General features: G+C 43.1%; 1 protein-coding gene across 1 annotated transcript; it reads right to left on the bottom strand.

Moving 5' to 3' along the window:
- Nucleotides 1-10404: 10404 nt before the first annotated feature.
- LOC310767389 (mas-related G-protein coupled receptor member D-like) lies at nucleotides 10405-11355 on the bottom strand (the record flags this gene model as incomplete). Its single annotated transcript, XM_083624259.1, has 1 exon — nucleotides 10405-11355. One exon carries the CDS (start codon nucleotides 11353-11355, stop codon nucleotides 10405-10407), a length of 951 nt encoding a protein of 316 aa, XP_083480385.1.
- Nucleotides 11356-11922: the final 567 nt, after the last annotated feature.

Genomic DNA, 11922 nt, shown 5'->3' with positions numbered 1-11922 from the left:
AACGTGATCCACCTGGAACAGGAACTGGCAAGCCACTCCAGTATCCCTGCCAAGAAAACTCCATGGACAAAGGCAACAGGCATATAAAAATTATGACACTGGAAGATGAGCCCCGCAGGTCGGAAGGCGTCCAACATGCTACTGAGGAAGAGCGGAGGACAAGTACAAGTAGATTCAGAGCTGATGAAGCGGCTGGGCCAAAGCCGAAAGGATGCTCAGTTGCGGATATGCCTGGAAGCGAAAGGATAGTCCAATGCTGTAAAGAAAAATATTGCATAGGAACCTGGAATGTAAGAACCATGAACTTTGGTAAGTTGGATGTGGTCAAAAATGAGATGGCAAGAATAAATATTGACATCCTGGGCATCAGTGAACTAAAATGGACGGGAATGGGCGAATTCAGTTCGGATGACCGTCATATCTACTACTGTGGGCAAGAATCCCGTAAAAGAAATGGAGTGGCCCTCATAGTCAACAAAAGAGTGGTGAAAGCTGTACTGGGATGCAATCTCAAAAATGATAGAATGATCTCGATACAAATCCAAGGCAGACCTTTTAGCATCACAGTAATCCAAGTTTATGCACCAACCACTGGTGCTGAAGAAACTGAAATTGACCGATTCTATGAAGACTTACAACACCTTATAGAAATGACACCAAAGAAGGATGTTCTTCTCATTATAGGGGATTGGAATGCTAAAGTAGGGAGTCAAGAGATAAAAGGAACACCTGGCAAGTTTGGCCTTGGAGCTCAAAACGAAGCAGGGCAAAGGCTAATAGAGTTCTGCCAAGAGAACAAGCTAGTCACCACAAACATGCTTTTCCAACAACACAAGAGGCGACTCTACACATGGACATCACCAGACGGGCGGCATCGAAATCAGATTGATTATATTCTCTGCAGCCAAAGATGGAGAAGCTCTATAAAGTCAGCAAAAACAAGACCTGGAGTTGACTGTGGCTCAGATCATCAGCTTCTTATAGCAAAATTCAAGCTTAAACTGAAGAAAGTAGGAAAAACCACTGGGCCGGTAAGATACAATCTAAGTCAAATTCCTTATGAATACACAGTGGAAGTGAGGAACAGGTTTAAGGATTTAGATTTGGTGGACAGAGTGCTTGAAGAACTATGGATGGAGGCTCATAACATTATACAGGAGGCAGCAACTAAAACCATCCCAACAAAAAGGAAATGCAAGAAAGCAAAGTGGCTGTCCAACGAGGCCTTACAAATAGCGGGGGAGAGAAGGCAAGCAAAAAGCGAGGGAGATAGTGAAAGATACAGGAAATTAAATGCAGATTTCCAAAAAATAGCAAGGAGATACAAGAAGGCCTTCTTAAACGAGCAATGCAAAAAAATAGAGGAAAACAATAGAATGGGTAAAACCAGAGATCTGTTCAAGAAAATTGGAGATATGAAACGAACATTTCGTACAAAGATAACCATAATAAAAGACAAAAGTGGAAAGGACCTAACAGAAGCAGAAGACATCAAGAAGAGGTGGCAATAATACACAGAGGAATTATACCAGAAAGATATGGATGGCTCGTATACCCCAGGTAGTGTGGTTGCTGACCTTGAGCCAGACATCCTGGAGAGTGAAGTCAAATGGGCCTTAGAAAGCACTGCTAATAACAAGGCCAGCGGAAGTGATGATATTCCAGCTGAACTATTTAAAATTTTAAACGATGATGCTGTTAAGGTGCTACACTCAATATGCCAGCAAATCTGGAAAACTCAGCAGTGGCCAGAGGATTGGAGAAGATCAGTCTACATCCCAATCCCAAAGAAGGGCAGTGCCAAAGAATGCTCAAACTACCACACAATTGCACTCATTTCACACGCTAGCAAGGTTATGCTTAAAATTCTACAAGGCAGGCTTAAGCAGTATGTGGACCGAGAATTCCCAGAGGTGCAAGCTGGATTTCGAAGGGGCAGAGGAACCAGAGACCAAATTGCAAACATGCGTTGGATTATGGAGAAAGCTAGAGAGTTCCAGAAAGACACCTACTTCTGCTTCATTGACTATGCAAAAGCCTTTGACTGTGTCGACCACAGCAAAATATGGCAAGTTCTTAAAGAAATGGGAGTGCCTGATCACCTCATCTGTCTCCTGAGAAATCTCTATGTGGGACAAGAAGCTACAGTTAGAACTGGATATGGAACAACTGATTGGTTCAAAATTGGGAAAGGAGTACGGCAAGGCTGTATATTGTCTCCCTGTTTATTTAAGTTATATGCAGAATTCATCATGCGAAAGGCTGGGCTGGATGAAGCCCAAGCTGGAATTAAGATTGCCGGAAGAAATATCAACAACCTCAGATATGCAAATGACACAACCTTGATGGCAGAAAGTGAGGAGGAATTAAAGAACCTTTTATTGAGGGTGAAAGAGGAGAGCGCAAAATATGGTCTGAAGCTCAACATCAAAAAAACGAAGATCATGGCCACTGGTCCCATCACCTTCTGGCAAATAGAAGGGAAAGAAATGGAGGCAGTGAGAGATTTTACTTTCTTGGGCTCCATGATCAATGCAGATGGTGACAGCAGTCACGAAATTAAAAGACACCTGCTCCTTGGGAGAAAGGCGATGGCAAACCTAGACAACATCTTAAAAAGCAGAGACATCACCTTGCCAACAAAGGTCCGTATAGTTAAAGCCATGGTTTTCCCGGTAGTAATGTATGGAAGTGAGAGCTGGACCATAAAGCAGGCTGATCGTCGAAGAATTGATGCTTTTGAATTATGGTGCTGGAGGAGACTCTTGAGAGTCCCATGGACTGCAAGAAGATCAAACACATCCATTCTTAAGGAAATTAGCCCTGAGTGCTCACTGGAAGGACAGATCGTGAAGCTGAGGCTCCAATACTTTGGCCACCTCATGAGAAGAGAAGACTTCCTGGAAAAGACCCTGATGTTGGGAAAGATGGAGGGCACAAGGAGAAGGGGACGACAGAGGACGAGATGGTTGGACAGTGTTCTCGAAGCTACAAACATGAGTCTGACCAAACTGCAGGAGGCAGTGGAAGACAGGAGTGTCTGGCGTGCCCTGGTCCATGGGGTCACGAAGAGTCGGACACGACTTACCGACTAAACAACAACAACATTTGCCCTGGCTGGTGCATTACGTGACCCACACCAAAATGGCTGTGAGCTCCGGGGGAAGCAGCCTTACCTAGGCTTTTCCCTCCCCTCTTTGTCCAGTATTTTGCTGCAATCTATGGGCCACATTGCCACTAGGCAAAGATGCCCCATGCTTATCGGGCATGGAATGGGGCTTATCAGATTCACATCCTGTTCTGCCATTAGCACAGCAGATAACAAACCCACTAGTGTAAAGGCCAGTTACAGGAAATGAGAGTCATCATATGGAAAATAAACCTTATTCTGAAATTGGTGAGCTGGTCTTAGACACTTGCCCTGTTCTCACAGTAGTACATTTTGAGCTATGATGATGTGCTATGGCTGTCAGCATCGCCCTTGAGCCAGTGCCACTAACTGGACTCATACACTTCAGCCCCGACTGGGCTAGGCGAGCTGGGTAGCACTTCCAGAGACCACCTTCTGCACAGGAACAGGTCAAAGTGCTGGAGTGAAAGTCTGCATGGTTTTCCTCTTCAGAAACTGACTTGCATTGAAGCTGTATGTTGACCAGGGTATAGTCCTTTCTGTAGTACTTTGTTTGGTAACTTGGAGTTTGGATTACTGTAATGAAGTCTATGTGGAGCTGCCCTTGGCATGGGCTGTAAACGTCAGCTGGTACTGAACGCAGCAACTTGACTGGTGATGGGAAGAAATGGGGACTCCTTCCTTGCTAAGTAAGTCTTGGGTATGTGAACCCAACAAGCACATCTGGGTCCCAGAGTCCACCATTCACCAAGGTGACCCAAGAGTGCCCTTAAACCTAATAATGCCTCAGGGTGCCTGCCAAGATCCATTCCTGTAGCTGAGACCAATTCATGTCTTCTCCAAAAAAAGGTTTTGTAGCAAATTCACCCCAGCTATATATCTTTTTGTCCTTTTTTGGAAGAATTTTTATTTAGGATTTACAAAGAGAAATACAAAGTTTTATATCATATATACCCCCCCCCAAAAAAAACCTAAAACATTGATATGAAAACAATAAGAACATAGAGAAAAAGAGAGAAAAGGAAAAGCAGGAAATATAGAACAAGGGAGAGAGAGAGAAATAAAGGAGAAACAGCCATATTTCTGATCACACCTTCCATGATCTGCATCTTCAGGAAAAATACTTAGAGCAAGAGGGAAGCTTGTAGTTACCTCAGATATGGACAGGCAAGACACACAGCCAATATCTGTGAAACTTGAACCCAAAACTTGCGGTTCTTTTCCTCAGTTTATATTCTCTTAGGATTGTAGATAACCACACAATCATGCACACAAAGCATATAACAAAAAGTCTGCTTTTATTACTTCGATTTTCCACAAAATTTACAGTATATACTACATGATTGTAAGAAAAAAAAACCTCAAAGCAGTTTACAAAAAGAATAAAGCAATAAAATTCACACACAAAACAATTTGATATGTCTATGATGCAGTAACAGAATCATAGATTTGTATAATTGGGAGGGATCTTGAGGATCATCTAATCGAACCACCTGGTATGCAGGAATCTCAGCTAAATAATCCCTGACAGATGGCCAATCAACCTCTATTTAAAAACCTCTAAGGAAGGAGAGCTCCACTGTTGAACAGCTCTTACCATCAGAAAGTTTTTCCTGATGTTTAGCCAGAATCTCATTTCCTGTAATTTGAATCCATTGGTTTGGTTCCTACCCTCTGGAGCAGGAGAAAACAAGTTTGCTCCGTGTCCCATGTGATAGCACTTGAGATATTTGAAGAAGGATATGCTATCTCCTCTCAGTATCCTCTTCTCCAGGCTAAACATGCCCAACTCCCTCAACCGTTCCTCATAAGGCTTGGTTTCCAGACCCTTGATCATCTTGTTTGCCCTCCTCTGCACACGTTCCAGCTTGTCAGCATCCTTCTTAAATGGTGGTGCCTAGAACTGGACACAGTATTTGAAGTCTGTTGGAGTGGCATCATCCTTTTTCTGAGGAAATAAGGTATTCTCTCTGTATCTTCTTGGATTGGAAGAAATGTTTCATAACTTTACGAGATTTTTACTTGTATTGCTTTAAACTATGAAAGACTTGATCCACTCGGTGCTCTCCGTATGATTTGAACTACAATGTCCACCACAGCGGATGGAGGGAACCAAGTGTGACAAAGCTGAACTATATAAACTCAAAGCGGGGAGCTTAAACTTCTATTTAGCCTATTACATTTTGACTGGGGAATTCCGGTTCCTCTCTGCTTTCTTCCTCCTCCTTTAAGATATTCTCAAGGATACTTTTAATTAACTCCCGCAAACGACGGCCCTTCTGTCTTCCTACCAGGAAATAAATCACTGGGTTAACAGTACTGTTAAGAGAGGAACATATGAATGCATATTCTAGGACGTAGGGATTTTTAGAATGCAGGGTCTGGTACTGAACAGCATCCATTGGGATAGCAAGGAGGAGGAAAAGCAGGAGAGTAATCAAGATGGCTTTTAAAAGCTTCCTCTGCTTACACTGTTGTGGTCTGAAGTAGACCTTCCAGGAAAGGGTTGTGGCGGAGAAGGACATTAACAGGGTGCAAAGCAGGGCATTGGCAAGAAACTGGTAGGAGCTTAGATTACAATACTTCCCAGTTAACCAGAGTGTGATGTGAATACCAGAAGGTAGGAAGGCAAGGATCCATATTGCGGGGCACACGATGGCGGACAGGTGTTTGTGCTTATGTAAGTGATACCAAATGGGGAAAAAGACACACACGCACCTGTCAATGCTGATGACCGCCAGTAGAAACTGGCTAGCACTGTATGTGAATAGGAAGCCAGTGTAAAACAATGACCTTAGAAGCTCAAAATGCAAGGGATATGACTTACATACAATCCAGTTCAAATCAATAGCAACTACAGCAGTGAGTACGCCAAAGTCAGCAATGGCGAGGTTCAGGATGTAGGTGCTGAAGTGATTCCTCTTGATGCGGAATGCCAGGAGCCAGATGACTGTCCCATTTCCCACAAATCCGAAAAGGCAGATAAGCAAAGTGAAGGTGATCATGAAAAACATTGCTAAAGAACTAGTGGCACAGCTCCTTGGATCACGGTTGTTATTCGTTGGGATACTTTGTGTTCCGTTGTGTTCTTTTCCAGCATCCAGCTGGGACAGAACTGACTGGCAGAAATTTGCCATCCTGGTCAGTTTCTGCTTTTCTGATGTAGAGAGACTTGCTAGGAGAAAAGAAACATAATTTCAAAAGTATTGAAATATTTATTATAGTATTTGCGGTGCTCATTTCCTGCATGAAGAATTCTGCAATTACCTATTAACGGTCAGGAATCCCTTTAGCTTTACCTTTACACATGTCAATAATCTTGTCTTTAAAACAGTCAACTTCTGTCATAAATTATTTGCAGAGGTCAACAAATCTTTTGGACATAATCACAGCATTGTTGATATACCAGTTCTTAGATATTAATGCAGAAAGCTACTACAGTGGTACCTCGGGTTAAGTACCGTACTTAATTCACTCCAGAGGTCTGTTCTTAACCTGAAACTGTTCGTAACCTGAAGCACCACTTTAGCTAATGGGGCCTCCTGCTGCTGCCGCCCTGCCGGAGCACGATTTCTGTTCTCATCCTGAAGCAAAGTTCTTAACCCGAGGTACTATTTCTGGGTTAGCGGAGCCTGTAACCTGAAGCGTCTGTAACCTGAAGCATCTGTAACCCGAGGTACCACTGTATTAGATATTTGGAGGAAACGGCTCTGAGGCCAAGTTGAGAAACTAATAGAGTTTTGCCATGCTTCTTATGAAACAACAACAGTGTGAAACATGGCATTGCCTGAACAATTTAATTTGTAAGAAACTTAGGTTTTATTTTAGGGGGGAATCTACCAACTTCTTTGCCTTTATTGTTGTCAGAAAAGATGAATTACAGTTTAAAATTATAAAAGATAAAATTTCAGAAAATATGCAAACAGAAGGTCTGGACAGAGGCTCATCGCACCCAGAATCTTGTTATCAAAGTAGTCAGATAAGTATCTACGGAAGCCTTCAAGCAGAATCCAACTGCAATAGCTCTCTCCTCATATGAGATTTCTAGCAACTGGTATTCAGAGACATACTGCCTGCAACAATGAAGGGTGAAACACATCCAGCATGGCTAGAAGCTTTTGAGGCAACCATTACAGAGTCATTAGCATTCATCTCTGAGTTGGGAGTCCAGAAAATTTATCCGGCAGGTTTTCATACCTGTGAGTAGGCACCAATCAGCAGTCTTCAGATGTGGTGTGGGAAAAGCAGCAACGGTGTTGTATCTTGAATGGGAGTGCTGTGGGGAGTCCTGAAGAGAAAATGCTGCAACCATCAAGGGAATATGAGGTGATTTCCACCAAATTCGTTGCAAGATGCACCATAGATTCTGCTTCTTTGCCAGCCTGGCTTTTTCAGCCTCATAGAAGGGAACTAATGTGTCGCTTTATTGCAGATCAAGATAGCAATCAGTGATTTTAGGGGGAGGAACCTCTTGACATATAAGTCTTTCTGTCCTAAAAAGGTCTAGTCCTTTCATTAGGCAGAGCGAGGTTGCCAGTTCAGGAAGCAAGTCCCCCCCCCCCCATTTTCGTTCATCGGGTTCATGTGCTATCTTTTCATTATCAGTCTACACACCCATGATTACGCATGTAAACTGTAGGAAACAAGAGTGTCATCATTTGCCAGCACACCCTTAAAGAACCAAGAAACCATAACTGGTGTAAAACAATAAATTTATTCAAATATAATGTGATGGAGGATCTGCAAAGCAACAAATAAATATAAATATCCAAATCAAAATATAAGCGAGGCAACTATGTTTCCTAAAGCAGGAGCCATCAGCTTGCTCCTCAATTCCTAGACAGATGTTCAGGTGCCACCTGTGACCCAATAGCAAAGGATGGGAAGGGATACTGTGAGAACTGTGTGGATGTGATTCATGACCACAGACTTTTTTGGGCAGTTGCACGGCTTCATTACCAACCTGGGAACATTCTGCTGAAATTCTGGAAAAAAATATGCCACGACACAAATGCTCCAGCTTATGTTTTTGTCCTGCTTTTTTCAGCTCTAGCCCCTCCTTGCAGCAGGGATATGGTAGCACTGGAGAAGCATTGCAGAACAAAGTAGAATAAACCCATCTTTTATTTAGATCTTTTGCAATCCGCCCAACACTCAGACGTCTCAGGGTGACTGGGTGGGAACATATGCATATTGGAACAAAGTAGTGCACTAAAAGAGAATATTACACAGTCAATATAAGTCACCATAAAAATCACAGAGCACTATTTACTGTGGGGGTGGGCTTGGAGGAGAGGGAAAGGTGGCAATGCATCAAAGGGATGTACCAGGTTGTAAAGGTGGTGTCTCCCCTTCGCATTAACACCCTGGCACAGTCAGCTTGATATTTACAGTCTTTATTACATATGTACAAGAAACAGCTACAGGATTGTGCATCTGAACCCATTGAGTCAGATTCGGGGAGTGGCTTTATTTGATTCCCGCACAAACAAAGTAGGCAGGGGAATCGTGTGAGACATATTTGACCCTTATGTTTTATTTCCCTCCTTGTCTGTGCTGATTTGAAAGCCCCCTCCCTTCCAGAGTCTGAGCTCCCTTCCCGGGCCTCTGGGCGGTGGAAGGGCTCTGCAACATCCCTGAGCCCTTCCTCCTCATGGCTAATCTCCAACCTCTCTTCCACTTCCTCTGTCTCTGGCCGGTTGAAAGGTTCCACAGCATCCCCACCCCCCTGCTCTGCCTCTTCTGTCACTTCCTCCTCCAAATTCTCACTGACACAGGTGTCCAGGAAGGTGTGTGTGTGCGTGTGTGTGTGTGTGTGTACACACAAGGTGTGACTGAACAATTCGGTGAATGGTCACAGAAATCATAGAATCATAGAATCATAGAGTTGGAAGAGACCACATGGGCCATCGAGTCCAACCCCCTGCCAAGCAGGAAACACCATCAGAGCACTCCTGACATATGGTTGTCAAGCCTCTGCTTAAAGACCTCCAAAGAAGGAGACTCCACCACACTCTTTGGCAGCAAATTCCACTGTCGAACAGCTCTTACTGTCAGGAAGTTCTTCGTAATGTTTAGGTGGACAGGGAGAAATATTTGAACATACAATTGGGATTGGAAACCCATGAAATGGTTACAATTGTGTACCGAGATGAAGCTGTAACTCGAAATACAGTGTATGAGTGGTTTTACGCATTTCCATGAAGAGTGGAAAACCATCAACGATGACCCTCGGTCTGGTAGACTGTCGACAAGCAGAACAATGGCAAATGTCGACAGAGTTCATGAGTTATTGATGCAGGATCGGTGTTTGACCATCTGAATGGTGGTGGGAGAATTGTATATTCCGTGTGAAATTGTTGCTGAGGTTACTGAGTTGTCCCACCCTCCATATTCTCCTGATCTGGCCCCAGATTTATTTTTCCAAAACTGAAATCTGCACTGAAAGGGCACAGATTTTCACATGTCCAAGCCGCTGTGACAAGGGAACTGAAAGCAGTACAAAAAGAGGACTTCTCCAGAAGTTTCCAACAGTTCTACAAATGTTGTCAATGGTGCCTTGTATCAGAGGGGTCTACTTTGAAGGCCTGTAAGGTATGTATGTTTGAATATTTCTCGCTGTCTGATTTCTGTGACCCTTCACTGAGCACACATACACAACTTTCCATAATCCATGTCCTCACCTCAAACACTCAATGCAAGGAGCAGCTTGTAGCTACCTCCAGTATAGAAAAACAGACCAAGCAAAAGTCTGTGGAACATGCACACAAACATTGTGGTTCTTTCCTGAATTCCATGCAAAGCATCAGTTTATATGCTCTTAGCATCACATATAACTCCACATGTGTGCATGCACACACAGCGTATAATATGAAAGGTGCTCATGGCCAGCCATAATTCCAGTTTGAGCCCATACCAGTATGAGCCCCTAGGGTAGATTTTCAATGTTGCAAGAAAGGAACGAACACCTACAGTGAGGTAACTCTTTGCTGCTGAGTTCAGAGTCTGTCGCATTAGAACCATCCCTCTTCAAAAGCAAGCAGTATCTTATTAGATATGAATAAATGTTTGGTAACTTTAAATAATCTGTACATGCATTTTTTTCCAGAAAACAACAACAACACCTAGGAAATTATTCTGCCACTTAGACCACAACTTCCATAACACCAGATAGAGGGCACAGACTGAGGAAAGGCTCAACTATACAGTAATAACAAAATGAGAGAGCTTAAGCTTCTATGGAGGCTTCAATATTTATTTTCACTGGGGAACTCCTATTCCCCTTTGCTGTCTCCCTCCTCCTTTAAAACATTCTCAAGAATACTCTTAATTCTCTCCCGGGAATGATGACTCTTCTTCCTTCCTACCAGGAAATAGATCGCGGGATTAATGGTGCTGTTAAGAGAGGCACATATGAACGCATATTCTAGGAGGTAGGGATCTTTATGAAACAGAGCCAGGTACTGAACAGCATCCATTGGGATAGCAAGGAGGAGAAAGAAGAGGAGTGTAAGCAAAATGGCCATTATAAGCTTCCCCCGCTTACACTCATGTGGTTTTAAGTAGACCTTCATGGACAGGGTTACGGTGGAGAGGGACATTAACAGGGTGCAGAGCATGGCAATGACAAGAAACTGGTAGGAGCTTAGATTACAATATTTCCCAGTTAGCCAGAGCGTGATGTGAATTCCAGAAGTCACAAAGGCAAGGATCCATATTGCGGCGCACACGATGACGGACAGGTGTTTGTGCTTATGGAAGCGATACCAAATGGGGAAAAAGATGCACACGCACCTGTCAATGCTGATAACCGTCAGGAGAAGCTGGCTAGCACTGTATGTGAATAGGAAGCCAGTGTAAAACAATGACCTTAGAAGCTCAAAATGCAAGTAATGTGACTTACATACAACCCAATTCAAATCAATAGCAACTACAGCAGTGAGTACGCCAAAGTCAGCAATGGCGAGGTTCAGGACGTAGGTGGTGAAGTGATTCCTCTTGATGCGGAATGCCAGGAGCCAGATGACTGTCCCATTTCCCACAAATCCAAAAAGGCAGAGAAGCAAAGTGAAGGTGATCATGAAAAACATTGCTAAAGAACTAGCGGCACAGCTGGCCCTTGGATCACAGCTGTTATTTGTTGAGGACTCCATGATACTTTGCGTTCCATTGTGTTCTTTTCCAGCATCCAGCTGCGACAGAAGCAACTGGCAGAAATTTGCCATCCCGGTCAGTTTCTGCTTTGATACTCCTTCTGCTGTGGAGATTCCTCCTAGAAGAAAAGAGAAGAGCTGGATTTGTTTCTTGCTTTGGGGCTAAATGTATAATGATGCTGCTCAAGTTCTCAGCTGGGTCTTCTTGGATCCCCACTATTGATCAAAGTTAAAAGCGATTTAGATTATTTCAGATCTGTGTTATTTTCAGATCAGTTCATATTCATACTACACTCCTCCAGAGAAAATTTCTCAGGTGCAGAGCGATTGCAGAAGGGACCACAAAAAATTAAAACGATAGAAATGAAAATATAGCTCCTTTCATTTAGAGAGTAATTCTACTCATAGGACAATTCAGGTGATGGAACTCAAAGAGTCATTTTTAATGCACCGGAAATTGTGTTCAAGCCCATCCAAATATGAAGATGCATGCTGGACTTGCAACTTTCATGGGGTTGGAAACATACAAAGCTTTCATATTTGGAATATACCTTGCTTGTATTGTCTATACTAGGTTGAATCCATTTTAAATGAGTTACAATTAGTTTCCATTGAAATCAGTGGGACTTAAGTCATGGT

This window comes from Podarcis filfolensis, assembly GCF_964270895.1.
Source record: "Podarcis filfolensis genome assembly, chromosome: 7".
In the NCBI taxonomy this organism is placed as follows: Eukaryota; Metazoa; Chordata; class Lepidosauria; order Squamata; family Lacertidae; genus Podarcis; species Podarcis filfolensis.
The sequence above is the reverse complement of the archived record's forward strand: the minus strand, read 5'-3'. Positions and strand labels throughout refer to the sequence as shown.